The 19170-nt window shown below is 32.1% G+C and overlaps 1 protein-coding gene across 1 annotated transcript in view; it reads right to left on the bottom strand.

Annotated features, from left to right (window-relative positions):
- The window catches only part of LOC127734662 (biotin--protein ligase-like), a 60222-nt gene extending 45598 nt beyond the window's left edge, over positions 1 to 14624 (bottom strand). Inside the window, exons 1-8 of the mRNA XM_052244653.1 lie at positions 14582 to 14624; positions 11842 to 12118; positions 9805 to 9960; positions 8108 to 8261; positions 6393 to 7195; positions 5325 to 5504; positions 2621 to 2880; positions 893 to 960 (exon numbers count right to left, since the gene is read on the bottom strand). Coding sequence (XP_052100613.1) covers positions 893 to 960; positions 2621 to 2880; positions 5325 to 5504; positions 6393 to 7195; positions 8108 to 8261; positions 9805 to 9960; positions 11842 to 12078 — 1858 coding nt within the window. The 5' untranslated portion in view covers positions 12079 to 12118; positions 14582 to 14624. The remainder of the gene's footprint in view (positions 1 to 892; positions 961 to 2620; positions 2881 to 5324; positions 5505 to 6392; positions 7196 to 8107; positions 8262 to 9804; positions 9961 to 11841; positions 12119 to 14581) is intronic.
- Positions 14625 to 19170: the final 4546 nt, after the last annotated feature.

Raw genomic sequence — 19170 nt, forward strand, 5'->3', positions numbered from 1 at the left:
GTCATTGAACCATGAAAATGAGATCAAAGTCAACTACAATACACCACAAGAAAACTTCAGACCATAAGCAATCTTCGTAGAAAATTTAGCTTTTACACCTTTAGAATCATTGACCTTTATCCAATTAGTTACTGATGTTGCTGCTGGCAGAAGAGTGTTCTCTTTTAAACTTTGACATTCTCCCACATTTGCTGCAGATAAGATTTGGTGAAATTTTGCATGTTGAACTCTAAATGAAAATTTTAAAAAAATGGAGAATGTGTCCATGGGACACAGATGATGCCCACGCTTGCATATAATGTTATAATGTTATAAAAGGGGCATAACTAGAGAACTGTAAAAGTGACGCCACCCAAAGTCGAACTTGGTCTTTAAAAAAATAACCCTATTCATTTACAAAGTTGAAAATCAAACTTCAAAGTGAATCTGAGGTCAAGATCAATAACTTAGTTATCAACTTGATACAGACCAATCATTTTTCATGTACATAATCATGAAAAGTGGATGACCTATTGATTATCAAAATTAGAGGTAAGAGATTAACCTGAGATCAAAGACAGTAATGTTCAAATGCAATTTTTGTACACCACCTCCCCCCAACCCCTTGATTTGAAAAAATATTCTTTTATGGCATAAAATTGTCAACAAATCTCATCTTGGTTTCGCCCTGCTTTTAATTTCATTATTAAAGACAGTTATGCAACACTTTTCCTCAAACCCTGGATCTGCCCAGTCCCCTTCACTAATATTTTTCCTATAAAATATTTTTATTAAACACCATACATCAGATAACTGTATTTGAAATTGTGTGAAGTTTGGGTTGTACATGTCCTTGAGAAATTTTGAATGTTGTTGTACTCAAAAGATTTACTATACAGAAAACCAATATTACCTTTGCCATTTGTCTGGACATTTGAAATAGCTATCAGACCTATGTTGTCTCCACAGGAAAACTGTAAGCTGAAATCAACCATACATAATCATTAATTACTTTTACTCTATGATTGCCATTTTGATTTTATTGCAATTATCCCTCCCCCTTTTTTCCCCAGTTTGAGTTGTGAAGGGAGATATATCATTTAAATAAAATAAATCAATTACAATTGACAGAATAAATTTCTCTGTAAAGTATTGCAGTTTTAGTTTTGAATTGGTGGGTTGCTGTTGCATTGAAGTTTACCTCACATCTTAATTTCACTGCATGAAATTGAACATCATAACAATTCTACCCAATGTACTATGGCTATTCCAATATAGCCTATATAATTTAAAGCAGGCAATTTTATTTTTGTTATTGCCGTTGTGTCTGGCTATATAAGGATTTAAATTTTCAAACTTTTAGAAGACAAAATCATTCAATTTCAAACTGACATGAAAGCTCATTCAAAGATACAATCACATTTACTGAAATTAATAAACTCATTCCCCTCCCCTATTTTACTGATGCATACACAATCTTATCCAAAGAAAGATAACTGCCACCATTTAAATAAAGAACTGAACAATGTGAATAGATTGATTGATTGTTGGTTGCTTAACGTCCAGTGGCACAATGTGAATAGAATATTATTGTTGTACTGTGAAAAAAGATATAAATAAACGACTCGAGAAAAAACTCTTAAAAGCACAGTGGTATGACTTTCTAGCAAATATAGAAATTCAAAATGGTGATCACCTGGTGCAAAGATTGTACAATATAAAGACAAATATCCATATATATATAAATAAGGTGATGTGGAATGATTTCCAATGAGGCAACTATCCACAAGAGACCAATGTACATGGATACTGAAAAAAGTTTGTGACATAGTATGTTTGTATTTCTGGTAAAAGAATCCAGTTTCCTTTAAAAAAATTTCAGTTACTTGTATCAGTAATTAAAAAAAACACTTGTATAAGTATTACCCCTGACTGACTGAATTGTGAAATTTCACCAGAAATCATTGTGTCTATTTTGATTGAAAAGAGATACATTAGTAGAAATATCAAATGTCCATTGAATATCGCAGGTACTCCTATATTAAAGGATCTAATCAGTAATTAAATGAAAAATAACTAAAAAAGCAAGGGCCTCATTTTTTTTAATCAATTGTGCTTCTTACAAAACTGAACTAATAAGAAATCTTAACAACATGTTGCAGACAATGTCATGCAAATTAACCCCCACTCTATATAGGAAATTGACAAAAATGATCGATGTTCAGTTGCATAAAAAATTCAAAGTGATTCTTCAAACAGGAAGTGACTACTCTCTTGTATCTGAAATCACTAGCTTAACATTATATTGTTCCAGACCAAATATCAAATCTTTCTCAACATAGAAGCCCAGTAATATGTTTTTTGGTGCTTTGGGATTTGAAATAGCACTGTTTCACTAAAATAATAGCACCACATTCATAATAAATTCTATGGTACTTTGGTGATATCAGGCCCTGGAGAGAACATTGACAGACAAATGGACGGACAAGATGATTGCTGTATACCTCCCATTCTGTGAATTAGAATAAAACAACTTCTGGTAATGGTGATTACAGTGATACCTGAATAGCAATTAATATCTCTATCTTTATGTACACCACACATCTTGCAGACGACATTAAAATCTAAGAAAAAAAGATACCTTTCTAACACAGGCATTGTAGAATGTATAACATCTGTATAGAACATAGTGTTTCCCAATCTTTTTGTCGACAAATTCTTCCAGTACAAAGCCTCATTGAATGGAATTTTCCCTGAGTCACTGGAAACAACAGGAAGTAAATCCTTTGTTGCCATAACAACCTCTCCTGATGAGATGAATTTCAAGGTCAAACTGGCAGATTTAAGTTTTCCTTCAGTCAGACGCTTCTCAATACTTGACATGAGGGAAGACTTAAGATCCTACATAACAAAAAGGGAAATATTTTTGTTCATTTTCCAAAACATTTTTTTCTTTTTCCAAGATGTTGACGATTTTACAAATTTTGTAGTTTTGGTTATTCTATTAGGTTCTTTGGTTTTTGTTCTCATAGCCTTAAAAGAGGTACATGTGTAATATGCAGGAATATTGTTATTTCTAATTACTAAGCATTCTAGTGTGAACATTTATACAATTTTAGCTTAAAGATTGATGTGAGATTGAGTATATTTCAATGAAAAGATATGATGGAAAATTTACCAAATTTTAAAGTAAGAATAGTAAAATGAGTAGATGTGTGGTAGATGAAATAAAACAAAACATCAAATACATTTTGTATATAGAGTAAACAAAAGCATACGAAGTTCTTAATGAGCATGATCATATCATAGGGAACATGTGTACTATGTTTCAAGTTGATTGGACTTCAACTTCATCAAAAACTACCTTGACCAAAAACTTTACCCTGAAGCAGGACACCCCACTCGCACTATCATTTTCTATATTCAGTGGACCGTGAAATTGGGGTCAAAACTCTAATTTGGCATTAAAATTAGAAAGATCATATCATAGGGAACATGTGTACTATGTTTCAAGTTGATTGGACTTCAACTTCATCAAAAACTACCTTGACCAAAAACTTTAACCTGAAGCGGGACAGACAGACAAATGGATGCACAGACCGAAAAACATAATGCCCCTAGGTGGGGCATAAAAAAGAATCAAATACTACCAAGAGTACAAGACGAGAAATCTTAGACACAATCTGATTACTTCTATTTAACCCTGTAATGAGCATTGTCAATGACATCTGATCTAAATCTTAGGTGTCAGAGATTTCTAGGTCTTGTATTTTTTATAAATTTAAGTTCAAAGTTAAAGCTAGGAGGGATGCTGGTATGAGATTGCTTCAGTGTCAGCTTGAATGAAGGCTAATGTAATATTTAAGTTAACAAGAATGTGTCCATAGTACACGGATGCCCCACTCGCACTATCATTTTCTATGTTCAGTGGACCGTGAAATTGGGGTCAAAACTCTAATTTGGCATTAAAATTAGAAAGATCATATCATAGGAAACATGTGTACTAAGTCTCAAGTTGATTGGACTTCAACTTCATCAAAAACTAACTTGACCAAAAACTTTAACCTGAAGCGACCAAAAACTTTAACCTGAAGCGGGCACTATCATTTTCTATGTTCAGTGGACTGTGAAATTGTGGTCAAAACTCTAATTTGGCATTAAAATTAGAAAGATCATATCATAGGAAACATGTGTACTAAGTTTCAAGTTGATTGGACTTCAACTTCATCAAAAACTACCTTGAACAAAAACTTTAACTTGAAGCTGGACAGACAGATGGACGAACGGACGGACGAACAAACAGACCGAAAAACATAGGTGGGGCATTAAAATAGGCTAGTACAAGAATTACATTACTTTTAGCGGAGAAACAAGCAGGTGTTAGATTAACACCAGTTGAAGCCAAAAGATATTCTTGTGTAATATTTAACTTTGTTTTTGCCAAGAAGTGTGTGATATGAAGTAGTTTTATCTAGAAAATATTTGTTGAAGTAAGTTTTTCCTTAGATTTAGGTTTGAATCAGGCTTGTGTGGAATTTACTTTGGGTTGTTCTAAGAATAAAGCTGGTGAGTGATTTCAGTTTTAGCAAGAAGCAAGAAAGGTAATATTTACCTATTAAAATTTTACCTAGACAATAAGATGGTATAACACTTACTGGAATTTTAAGCTTGAAGGCAGGTTGATGAATATTTATCCTTAACTTAGCTTGGAGGTAAGCTGCTGTGAGATGTACCTTACTTTTAGCTTAGAGGTAGGATGGTGAAAGATTTACCTTAGTTTAGCTAGGAGGTAGGATGGTAAAATATTTTGCTTAGATTAGCTTGGACCTAAGCTGCTGTGAGATGTACTATAGTTTATGCTCAGTGGTAGGATGGTGAAATAATAACCTTTAGTTAAGTTAGGACGTAGGATGGTGAAAGATTTACCTTAGTTTAGCTAGGAGGTAGGCTGCTGTGATATGGACCTTAGTTTTACTAGGAGTTAAGTTGGTGATAGATTTACCTTAGTTTAGCTATGAGGTCGGCTGCAGTGAGATGGACCTTAGTTTAGCTATGAGGTAGGCTACTGTGAGATGGACATTAGTTTTAGCAATGAGGTATGATGGTGAAAGATTTATATTGGTTTAGCTATGAGGTAGGCTGCTGTGAGATGGATCTAAGTTTAGCTATAAGGTAGGCTGCTGTGAGATGGACCTCAGTTTAGCTAAGAGGTAGGATGTTGAGAGATTTACCTTATTTTAGCTAGCAGATAGGCTGATGTGAGATGTAAGTTAGTTTAAGCTAAGAGGTAGGATAGCGAATGAGTTACCATAGTTTACTAGCAGATAAGCTGATGCGAAATTTACCTTGGTTTTAGATAAGAGGTAGGCTGGTGTAAATATAGGTGTCTGGTCTCTATCACAATTATATCCCATTCGTTTCAGTAGGGATGTTAACATCTCTAATCTGACTGAATTAGAATCCTTCAGGATGTTAAACATCTCTACAGTGGCTGCTATATCAGTCGGATCTTGGTCTAGTAAAACCTAAAAATACCATCATTAGTATAAATTTTACTGAAATAGCATAAAATTGCTTGGTGACTATAAAAGATGTTTATTTATCTTTATTTTTTATATTGTTATTTACTATTAAAATGTGTTGTAATGTATATATGCTATTTCTGACACATACCATAGTAGGGTCTACCTGTTATCTCATATCACACTAAATATCAAAAGTATTCCATTTCTCCAAAATAATTCAAGTGTTTATATCCTTAAAAAAGAAATATCCCAAATGATCCCACATCCAAAATATAAGAAATATAAATGTTAAGTATCCCAATAATATAAAAGGTAAATATGAATATCCAATAAACAAGCCTGGGAGTTCACCAAAACAATTGTAATCATATGTACATGAAATGATTCTAACAAAAATTTGAATTCATCAATTCATTATAAATAAAGAAATCTATAATAAAATCAATTGAATTTTAAAATTTTGAACAGAAATTTTTATATACAATGAAGTAATAATATGTACAGTGGAATAATCTGATATGGTTATCCAAGCTATTTGCCCTATTCATACACTTTTATATATTTTATTGATGTTACCCTGCAGCTGTGTTCAATGCACAGATATAGCAACATCAACATCTAGCTGAGAATTCCACTCTAACTGTTGCTGGGGTTCGTTTTGAACTTGCAGTGAGCAATGAGCTTTTGCCTTATGACTTTGAGATGATGGACATCAAAAAAAGCTTTTTTCATTTTCTTTTGTTTTTTTTCTAATTGTGTAGTGATGTCTCATTAAAAACTATACCATATCATTTCTTTTCCATTAATAATAAACACAAATGTAAGAAGGCTTAGCAGTTAAGATTCTTATAAATCATCTTTGAGATAAACTGTAAAACTAGAACAAACCTGTGACAGAATTGCTCTTCCTTGACCTTCAGCTTTTGGTTTAATGTCAACAATCATAGCTTGTCCATCTTTATCTTGACATAGGGACTGAATACACATCAAATCTTTAACAGACTCCTGTGGCAGATAGCAGTAACGACCACATAATAGTGTAACTTTCTTCCATTTCTCATAATCTACGACAGAAATATCCGGATGAGTACGAAGTTCTCTTCTAGGTACGAAATCAGAATCTAGAGAACTGCCAAAGCTTATCACTTTACCACCCTGCTCAATAAACTGGAGAAAAGCATCATCTACCCTGTCATACAAATTGTCACATGATACAACTAGTAATGCGCAGTTATCTGCCCATGGAATGGAGGACACCTGGTCATGTTTCAAATGATACAAGATGTAGCAGTTTGTATTTATACATTGTTCAAATACTGATTTAATATTTTGAAATTTTCTGGCAGAGTCTTTCTTTCCTGCATAAACTAAAACATTTGGAGGTTTTGATGTATGACTTTGGTCGGGAGGAATAAAAACAGCTGGCATAGGAATCATTTCACTTAATGCTTCACCATAACCACTCTCTCCCATCATCCTTTGCATATCATCTTCGTTTGTTGTCATAGAGTCGATTTCGTCATTGTCAGCACCATCTAATACTTCTTCTATGTTACCAACACTTCTCGATGATGCCATTGATTCATTTGAACACCTTCCAACTTCTGTAGTCTCATCAAAATTATTCATCATACTAGATTCCTCATCAGTTTTCTGTACCAAGTTGCTGGCATGGCCTTCTACATCTATACCTGAATATTTATGATTTTTAATGAATTTTTTTTTATGTTGAAAATACGATATATTTATCAATACTTTCAGCATTAACAAAATTAGAATTTTTGTTATTAAATAACAGTATCTGAATGAACTGCATTTCTAAACGATTTTATCTATCTTACCAATCATATACTGTAAATTTAGAAATTATTGTGAGGTTTTTATTACCGGTAATGCAAATAATGGGTCTGGGTCAGTATGGCAATAAAAACTCACATTCATTTATCTGATACATGTATTGTTATGCAGCTTTTCCTATAATCACAATAATTTATCTCACATTTTTGTTCATTCTTCAAAATTTGCAATAATTTCTGAATTTACAGTATTTTACATTCAATAGTATTTAGTGCTAAATGTTGGGATTTAACTTTTCATGAGTGGTGTCAATATGGAAAAAATTAAAGCTCTGTTAAAGTCACAATGTGTTATTGGTAAATTATATATAAAAAAATATAAAAACTCAGAAAATTGCTTTTTTTTCAACAATGGAACCAGAACCATACATATAACTTTAATTGGCCTAATCATTTACATCAAAGGTATCTTTTTCAGTGTCTAACACATCAAAATTATGTAAAAATAAGGATATAGGATCTTACTATATATACTTTTATTTATTTTTGAGAAACAGATATTTATAGAATAAGAATTTTTGATGGGAAAAGGATGCCTATAGATTTTCCATATGAAAGCTATCGGAGAAAATGATGTCAAACTACATAAGAAATAAATTGAAATTTAAAGATATTTTACCAAAATTATATTAGAGATTTTATTTGAAAAGAAAATAAAGGAATATGGGGTCTTTGGGCAACAATTTTACTTTAATTTATTTAATTTGTATACCATTAAATACATAAATCAGTACAAATTATACATACTGAGTACTTTCTGTACAATAAGCTCTTCATCTGTGGACAAGGCATAGTCTGAGAAGGCCACACACATGGCTACAAAATTCTCTTGAGAACACTTCATTATTATACCAAAAGGAGGTCCTGTCTTCCAAGCTATTGGCCTGCCTAGGTCCAACATCTAAAATTATATGGAAAAAAGCTATACATTTAGTAAAGTTTTCTAGGTAGATGTATATAGTGTACCAACTTATAATAACATACAATGCATGCTAAAGGTTTGTCAAAGAATGACAATATACAAATTAATGAATGTTTCATTGTAAAAAAGTTCATGGTTAGACGTAGGTTCTGGTTTCTATGTTTGCAGAAACTTGATTATGTTTGTTCTTCAAATATATACCTAACTATCTATCAACCTAGAATCATTGGCATCACAATATTCTTGTAAATGATATACCTGGTACCGGATAGTACCTAATCCAATTTTAAGATTTAAAAATTAAATTCAAAATATTAATGGTTTCTTGCAAAGACCCCAAAAAAAAAAATGACTATTAAATAAAAAAATAAACTGTTGACACAGAGATATGTCTTGCCTGTCGGCAGAAAATTCTAAAAAAATCAATCTGATGGACAGCACCATTGCTACTTAATTCAAAGACGCTTGACCATGAAATAGAGGGCAGGGCCTTGAAATGATTGTCAAACTAAGATGTACTGGTAGTAATGCAATTTTACAGAACATATCATTGTCAATCTTAAGTAGTTCCTATCAAACTGACTCAAGCAGAAAACTTAACATTGAAAATTGCTAATTAATTCAAAGTCACTGGACCATGACCTAGGGGACAAGGCCTCAAAATAGTTGTCAAACTGATATGTACTGATAGTAATGCAACTCTACAGAACATATCATTGATCTATCACATGTAGTTCCTATCAAACTGACTTAAGCAGAAAACCTAACATTGAAAATTGCTAATCAATTCCTTGTCACTGGACCATGATCTACCAGGCAGGGCCTCTAAAAAGTTACTGATATGTACTGTAAGTAATGCAACTTTATACAAAATATCATTGATCTATCACAAGTTTTACCTATGAAACTAATTTAAGCAGGCGAGACAAAAATTGAAAAATGGTAAAAAATTCAAACGTTACTGAAGTATGACTAATGGTAACAGCCTAAAACTTGAAACTGGAATGAAAGAATGCTTATGCTTATAAACAATTCAAAAAGTCTGCATGCAATTAAGCACAAAAAAAGGTAGCAGTCTCATATTTTGCTGGAAGCTATAATGTAGGAATAATAATGCAACAACACAATAAATATCATGAGTACTTCTATAAAATACAATCTAATCAGAAACTTAATTCAATAAATATCAATAGTCTATCATAAGTACTTCTATAAAATACAATCTAATCAGAAAACTTAATTCAAGCAGGAGATTCAAGATACATGTACAATTATTCAATTCTTGAAATTTTACTTCCACACAAAAACTTTCCAAATCTATAATATTTACCCATTGTGAATTTCTATTCCCTGTTGACAAAGCAATCATATTCTAAATATAAAAAAAAATATGCATATTTAAAATAATACACAATGTTTACTAGCTTTTATTTCCCACAAATAAATTTTCTTGCTCCAAAAAAAAATATTTTTCTAGAAAATAACCAAGCTGTTTCTATACAACTGGCCCTCTTTTTCTTACATTAGTGGTCTGGTATTTGGCTTCTTCCTCCACATATTCTTGAGCACTTTCAGGTCTGATAGACTCAACTAATACCCACACATCTTCTGATGTTGTATCATACTGATGGGGTTCTAAGGCAAAGTATGTAGTCCATTCGTTCAAGTTTATTTTTACCTGCAGGAATAAAACAAACTTTCAAAAGGCTTCCTCTAAATGTTTTTTTCTAGATATAATACAGGTATCAAGATATCATCGAAATTTTCCTATGTACTCAAATTACACTGATGTAACAAGTGGCATTGTTTTCATGTAATCATAGTAATTTCTATAACCATAGCAAAAAAGTGGTATGGCCCTAATTGTACAAACCACACAAGGGGTTCCATCATTTAAAAAAAAATTAGAAAAAGTGATATAGATGACCAGTCCCAGAAAAAAACAAGAAAATCTTGAATTTGGAGCTCTAACAATTACTCAAGCCTAACATATAGACCATGGTAATTTAAAACAAGTGAAACTGCGAGCTACTGCTCACTGATGATACCCCCGCCACAACTGGATCATTTTAATAGTGTAAAAATATGGAAGTGTTCAGTAAACAGGAAGTTGTTGAGTGATGAATCTGAAAATGCATCACACGGTATAGCTGACTCATATAAACCTTGAAACCAAATTTCATAAATCATTGTAATGTAGTTCCTGAGAAAAATGTGACGAAAAATTTTCAATTTGGATGTCATGTGTAAAATGATGTAAGTGTTCAGTAAACAGGAAGTTGTTGAGTGATGAATCTGAAAATGCATCACACGGTATAGCTGACTCATATAAACCCTGACGCCAAATTTCAGAAATCCTTGTAGTGTAGTTCCTGAGAAAGATGTGACAAAAAATATTCATGGGATGGACGGACCAATGAATGGACAGACGGATGGATGGATAGACAGACAGAGGTAAAACAGTATACCCCCACTTTTTTAAAGCAGGGTATAATAAGTAATATTAGATCTATGTTCTTATATTATATTTCAGGAATACAGTGGTGAAATATCAATGAAGTACTAATATCATAGATAACCAAACACTGAGGCACTAAATGTAGGTTATATTAAATTAAGTATAGAAGATTTGTCTTTTACAAGAACTTGTGTATATTTGACATTCTAAGGTCTACTTATAGTTATATATAGTGTTGTGTAAACACATAGAAATGGTGGAATATTAGTGTTGTGTAAACACATAGAAATGGTGGAATATTAGTGTTGTGTAAACACATAGAAATGGTGGAATATTAGTGTTGTGTAAACACATAGAAATGGTGGAATATTAACATGATTATTGATAAGCCTTCATTGGTAACCATAGTAACTGAAAAATGAATTTATTTTCTAGAACTTCTTTTCCTACTACGGTAACTACTAGAAGTAATAAGAACAAAACTTAAACTGAGCCCTCACTACCATTTTAATCCTGCCACATTCTTTATGTGCCTGTCCCAAGTCAGGAGCCTGTAATCGGTGATTGTGGTTGGTTGCTGTCTGTTACATTTGTTTATGTTTATTGTTTTTAGCATAAATCAGACCGATGTCATGCCGCTATCTTTTAACATGTTGAAAGCTTCTTTTACAATATGGGTTTATTCTCATTGTTGAAGGCTGTACAGTAACATTTATTTGTTTACATCCACGTACTTTGGTCTCCTGTGAAAAGTTGGCCATCATTCATACCAAATCACCTTATTCCTATATACAAGTTCTCTTAAAATTTCATTTTTATAAACGAATTTAATTCAGTTTAAAAATGTTAGCATTTAATACTGGACATTTATCGAAAGCTGATAAAGAAAATTCAACTTTTTAAAATATTTTTTGATAATATAGTTTTACTTATATATAGAATATTTCACCTCAGTGATTTATAACTGTTACTTAGGGTTGTCAAAGAGACAAACCCTCATAAGATGCTTGTAAGGATCTAATTACACTAGATTTAGGGAAGAGATTAATAGTGAATGTAAGCGCTGTCATGTTTTTATAAAGTGACCAATGCTGACCTTACCTTTGGAGTTATTTCTGATAGAATAATCCTGGAATCACGAATGTGATTGACACGCTGAATATAAGACACATCTTTCAGCAGTTGATCAGTGAGCGTGTCAAAAGTGCCATATTTATGGGCTAATACTGAACCTCGTTGGAAAATGTCAGTGATTGTCTTTCTATACAGTGTATGTTTACGTGTCCGACGTAACCAGTGGACTGCATATAAATACAAATATCCTGCTGTTATGAACATCTTATTACCTCGTCATGTACCATGCAACACCCATTTCAACCTGCAAAAATTAATTTGGCCACATTATTTATGATTTTTTTTATATTGTTTGGAGTTGTGTTTATTTTAACATAATTAATATGTGTATGCTTATTAATAAAAGCAGATGGGAGGAATAAATTTAGGTCATTCAGGCAGCAACCATCTGATCTTGTATGCTTGAGGCCAACACACATAGTGCATTATCATCAAACAATAATGTATATATATATTAATGTATAACAAAAACTCTTAAGATCTCTGAAAAGTTTTTGTTATTAACCTCAACTTGAAAGATTTGGATATTAATATGTTTATATCTATTATATATGAAATTGTGTGTATGAATATATTATAAATAAAAAGAAAAGTATATCGGATTAAGAGGAAAATCAAAGTGATTTAAATAACTGGTAGAAAGATTGGAAGAGTTGGTGCATAATTTCAATCAAATATTGAGTCTTCCATTGAGGTAGGGTATGTAGTTGACAAAGAAACTTTGATATAGCACTATTGCATATACATTGTAGTTGCATTACATCAGATATTTAGAAAGATAAGCTTTTTTTATCAATAGATTAAACAAGCTAAATGTGTGCCAATGTCAGACCACTAAATTTGAATTACAAGTTCTTTAAAAACTACAATTTAAAATTTCATAAAGTCATGTTCTCAAGTTTTAAGTTTATATTACATGTATTTGAAACAGATGAAATAACCACATAAAGATTCCTCAAAAAAAGTTTTTATCATTTTAGTTCCTTTAATAGTAAACCATAAGCCAATAGAGAGAGAGACTTGAAACTTATACTTTGCCTCAAGATTTTCGGTAAATGCTGTTTTTTTTAGGACATTACATGTTCAAAGTTCAAACATAGGTATACTATTTTCCTAACTCTTAAGGATTGCTTACTGAATTTGGTAAATGAAAAAAGTATATGACAATGAAGATAAATTGCTGTAAAAGTGGCAAAGGGAAATTTTCAGTTTCATAATCTTACCATAATAAATTTATTAAATAGTCCAAAGATGGAAAAGGAAATTTAGGAATTTGTTTTCAACATTTTTATTTTTGAAGTGCACTGATCATGCTGATATGCTTATCTTTTTTCTGAACATTTGCCATTAATGATTTTGATATGGACATAATAAACAAAAAGATGAATTTTCAAAGTTTTTTTTTCATATTTAATTTCAGATTTTCTTGTAAAAAATACTCTTCTTGTATACAAATAAATAAAAATACCTTACACAGTTAAAAAATCAAAATATAATGGGAGTAAACACAAGCAGTCTGCTCAAGTTAACTTTTTTTGCAATTTCTATTGTTTCAAGCAATTCATCAATAATGTGTAACATAATTTATGAATTAATTACAGATTATTTTGGTACTAATCAATTTTACAAGTAAAACAAATTCTTCTTGCATTTTTTAAATAAACACATTTTATTTTTTGTCTTTTCTTTGAAAAATATACATCTTTAATATGAAGCCCTTATCGTTCCTCTGTGAAATGTAATTTACAGAATATTTTAATTCATGAATGTAGTGTAATTCAAAAGTAATAGATATATAATTAAATCGAATCATTTCTTTATATCTCTTGATGTCAAGAATTACAGAGTGTTGAGATGTGTATTGAATTGTGTAAAAAAGTATCTGCTAAATTATCTAACACAGAAGTGAGGTAATTTGGTTGATTGAGGGTTCATCATAAATTTTTGGAAAATATGGCCGGATCTACATCACAAATTTTGTTCTGAGTACAGACAAACCTGTGCACCTGGTAAAGTTTTAAGGCATGGCAGGAACTAGATAATTACATTTTAAATGCATTTTATATTTCAGAAAATTATAAACTTTTATGGATTTTGAGATTCTTTTTTTTCCCGTTGAATCCGTTCCCACAGAAGGTGCCAAAATAAACTAAGTTTGAAAAAATATTTGAGGTGTTCCTCTATGTAATAATATAAGCGAGTTGTTTAAATTGACATGGAAAATAGATGGACAATAGATACCTGCACAACAATAAGCGATATAAACTTTAACAGTGTAATTGAGTGAACCGTATCAAATGGAATTCAGGAGTGTGTTTATTTTGGCACTCCTGTGGAAACAAAAAAAAAGGGAATCTCAAAATCAAAGCAAGTTATATACATAATTTTTCTGACACATAAAATGCATTTGAAATGTAATTATCTAGTTCCTGTCATGCCTTAAAACTTTACTAGATGCACAGGTTTGTCTGTATTCATGGTATATTTTGTGGTGTAAACACGGCCATATTTTTCAATTCCTTCTGATGAACCTGAAGATATTCAATAGAGGGGACTAAATTTAACCTGTAACTTTTTGTTAAATTGCTTCTTGACCTGCAATTTTCTGTTTGAAATCTGAAAATTATGTACAAAATTTTAACTCATATTGTATTTATGCATTGTTATCATGCAATATAAGAGGACCATTTGATAAAACGAAAACTACTTTGCAAGCTGCAAACTGGATAATTTGTATGGGCTTATCGTTCCTGATTTATCTTAAACGTTTTCCTGACTTTGACTGTTTAGCTTTTAAAAAGATGTACTTACGTACCGTAATCAGTCTTTTAGTTTCGTTACAAATTAGAATGTTAAAAAAAAACACCTCAATATGTTCAAAATATTTGCTTGGATTTACAGAATATAGAACAGTGACAAATAAATCTTAACATAAATTAAGAGGTATGATAAAAACCATTATTTAGACCCTGAAAATGCACTCTACCAAATCTTTCGAAATTCTCTTTTAGTTATTTCTTGTCCTGAATTCAAGGATCTCTATAGCAAGGATGATTGAAATCTCTTGGGCTTTTAAATAGACTGTATTATAATTAGGCTGGTTCCCTCCGTATGATATTCAGTATCGGCCTTCGAAATATACAAATATTAAACATTCGATCAAGATTTATGGTTAGATAATTTATATACTAGTATATATATATACTAGATGGTTTTTAGAGACATTTATCAATCCGCTATTGTAAGATACATAATCACTGGATATGCCTCATTCCGTATTTAACAAGAGTGGCACGGCACTGTTGGAGCAGGAACTAGCTGTCTCTCTACTTACCCATCCGGAACAGGAACTGGCTGTCTCTCTACTTACCCATCCGGAACATGAACTGGCTGTCTCTCTACTTACCCATCCGGAACAGGAACTGGCTGCCTCTCTACTTACCCATCCGGAACATGAACTGGCTGTCTCTCTACTTACCCATCCGGAACATGAACTGGCTGTCTCTCTACTTACCCATCAGGAGCAGGAACTGGCTGTCTCTCTACTTATCCATCCGGAACAGGAATTGGCTGCCTCTCTACTTACCAATCCGGAACTGAACTGTCTGCCTCTCTACTTACCCATCTGGAGCAAATACTGGCTGTCTCTCTACTTACCCATCCGGAGTACACGAGTTCACCTGCGGTCCTAGTATTGTTTGTGTTACTCATTATTTTAGTTTCTTTTTATTGTTCAGTGGAATATTGTTTTTTTTTTATCTTGTTTTCTTGGGTTATTTTTGTCATGGACCAGTTGTAGTCTGTTTTTTTTCATGGCCCTTGGCATCTTGTCACTCTTTTTATGGGTCAATGCCTTACACAAACAGAAAAAAAAATGTTACCTTAGATTTTCATATTTGAAAATGCATCTTGTTTCTTTTTTTATATATATTATTAGCCCATATCTAAATATTATTGACAGGGTCTCATGGCAGTTTTGCCGAGTTAAATGCAATAAGTGTGGAGCCTTGACCCAAATGTATAAGACACAACTCAAAAATGTCAATGATCAAATCGGCAGACTAATGTCTACAAAACTTTGGAAAGTTTTTATTTGTTAGGATCATAATACTCGTCGATTTTCGATTATAATGAACCAATATAATGGCATTACTCATATGAATAAAGAAGATGTTATGTATTCTTGAATGATACAGCAACCTAGCGACCAAATATAACAAAAATGCATCTAGAGGGCAACCCGGCGACAACCAATCATATAGACAGGTCCAATCTAATTAAAATATAGATCTCGGATTTAATTAGATTGAGACAGGTCAGCCGTGTCTAGCTACCTTTTCCTTTGGTACTGTTTCTGACACCATGACTGATCCGCTAGGTAGCTTTACATGTAAATATAAAAAAGAATTAAACGGACACAGTTGATCATTCATGCATGTCATTGTTGTACCCGAGTAATATAAAAATAAGTAGATGAGGTATGATCACGGGTGTCATTCGGTATATCGAGAAAAATGATCGTGAAAGACTAACTAACGGTGGTCAAGCATTGCGATTGGACCGTGAATGCAATTAAGTGTAATTCTACTTCAAAATGTGTGAAAAATCTGCTGTGTTTTCAAAAGGTGGAACAAATCAGAAAAAAAATTATGCATTTCAAAATAGTTCAACTTCCTTAATAATACTGTGCACTGCTTTAAAAATGAAGTACTTTTTAAGAAAACACAAAAGGCGAGACACGATCAAACGAGAATCATTAGAAAAAAATCACGTTTTGTATCTATAATGGTCACATTCCAATATATCTTTATATATTTTATCTAAATCTTTAGTGTGTCAGATAGTCTAGTAAATAAAAGTATGTTATTACTTGAAATAAATCATATTATTTTTGAAAAAAAGTATAATTATGTTGATTATTAATCAAAATTGATCGTGAAAGATCAGGCAACGCATTATTTTGATCGTGAAAGGCAAGGCATGACCAGGCTTAATGATCAGGAAACAACATTTCTTTTACTAATTGATATACTTGTAGTTGGTTGAAGCGTGTAATCACTTACTAAGAACGTAAATTAATGCTTTTTTTTTTGTGAAATATATATACGTGTATACATGTAGACCCATATCTAGGCCTGTTTTCATTTAAGAGGCAATGCTAACTATGAATCCAAGATAAGACCTCCAAGAGCGCAAATTGTCGTTAAGTAAATATCTTTGTATTTATAATGCTAGAAAGTTAAGTAACAAAAATACTCCCAGGAAAATTCAAAATGGAAAGTCCCTTATCAAATGACAAAATCAAAAGCTCAAACGCATCAAACGAATGGAAAACAACTGTCATATTCCTTACTTGGTGCAGGCATTTCCTTATGTAGAAAATGCACCCGAGAATGTATGGTGCGAGATGGGGTCTGATGGTCTTCCCCTGGAAATATCTTAATGTGTATGTTTTTGTTTTGGTAAGGGTTATATCAAAGAAGCTATGTCATTTAATTTTACATCCAGGTATATTGAAGATGTTTTTTCCATAAACAATACAAGCTTTTCTGATTGGGTCCTATTAATAGTCCTGAACTAGATATTACAGACACCACATCGTCCTAAGCCTCATATTTAGACTTATATACCCCGAATTTGACTACAGCAGTCATCTCAATACCTGAATCTATGACGAACGAGATGATTTCAAATTTGAAATTATAAATTTTCCTCATCTTAGCAGCAATTAACCAACTTCATTCGCGTATGGATTATACATTTTTCAATTTATACGATATTCAGGAGCTTGCAGCTGCTTCTCATAATTTGTAAAACGTCATTAGTGTCTGAGCAAAAAAATAATGAGCCAGGGTTTTGTGAAAGAATGTCTCGTCCTTTTTCTCAAAAAGTTTATTGGAAAGTACCAAGACCTAATAGACAAATACTCAGTGTCTACTACACAAATAGTACAGGATGGTCTTGAGTTATAGATTCTATGTGCTGCTGACTCTGTGTAGAATTTTATCTACTTTACAGTTCTAACTTTATTTGTTTTTGTACTAGTATGTTCCATTTGGTCGTATGACTCTTGACGTGTTTCGATATATGTGCATCCAGCTTTCAGGTTTTTTGCTTTTGGTGTTCCTTGTGCGAGTGAGTCCAGAGATGCGATTCGGGCACATGAGGTATTATAGTGTTGTTTTCATTTTGTTTAGTACCGCTGTATTTATATTTTACTTATTTTGTATTTTATAGGGAAATTATATGTCATTAAACTTGACTATACTGACTGCATTCTCAACAACAAAAACTTTTATGTTGACGTCTTTGTTTGATTTAATTGTAACTGTGTTTTAACGTTTAATTAAGTTGTGTTGTATTTCTTTGGTGTTTTTGGCTGATGGATCTTAGTAATGGCAACGATAACCAATTATGTCTGTTTGGGTTGCTCACCCAATTTGGCAATATTACGGAACATAAAAAAAAACCTGTCATATAAGTGGGCGTTTTAGCTAGCTAGAAAACCTTGTTTAACCCACCATTTTCTAAGAAAAATGCCTGTGCCAAGTCAAGAATATGCCCGTTGTTTTCCTGCTTTTTTTTTTTCTAAACAATGTTTTATTTTTCAATTTTTACAAACTGAATCAATAAGGATCTTCGTTTTATAAATATGACTGTGCATAAAAATAAATGGAAATTAGATGAAACAATCTGAACTTTTTATACGACATAAAACTTATGCAGGACGGGTAGACGGGTATATTATTAAAAGGGCAACTACTCGGTGTGGTATTATCAAATAATCAGATCCAATGGCATTGAACCATCATAGCCCTATTCACAAACAAAAGTGAAGCTGAATAAGTCATGCAAATCCAATCTTTTGTTATACCAATTACAAATATAAATTATCATGTCACCCCTTCAAAGAATGTTTGGATCGTTTTCGTGGAATTTAACAATAACGAATGAGCGACAACAGATCTTTCACGATCATCAAAAAGCGGTACCCGATCTTTCACGATCCGAAATATCAAACTTTTACAAATATTCCCATTTTTTCAAAGATTCTGATTAAACTAAAACAAAATAACTTAAAGAACCATTTAAAACAGTAATATGGAACGATATTTTTGAAAGAAAAGTAGTATATGCATTCAATATATGACAAAAAACCATGTTTGTTTACTTTTTTGTCATTGAAATGTCGATGAGCAATTTGCCTTTTGTAGTGTTGTAAGAACTGTGTACTTTTGAACTTTGAGTTTTCTCAGATACTGATCATAATGTTGAACCATTTTGACAGACAGTTTT

Source organism: Mytilus californianus, unplaced genomic scaffold, assembly GCF_021869535.1.
Source record: "Mytilus californianus isolate M0D057914Y unplaced genomic scaffold, xbMytCali1.0.p SCAF_3, whole genome shotgun sequence".
Classification (NCBI taxonomy): Eukaryota; Metazoa; Mollusca; class Bivalvia; order Mytilida; family Mytilidae; genus Mytilus; species Mytilus californianus.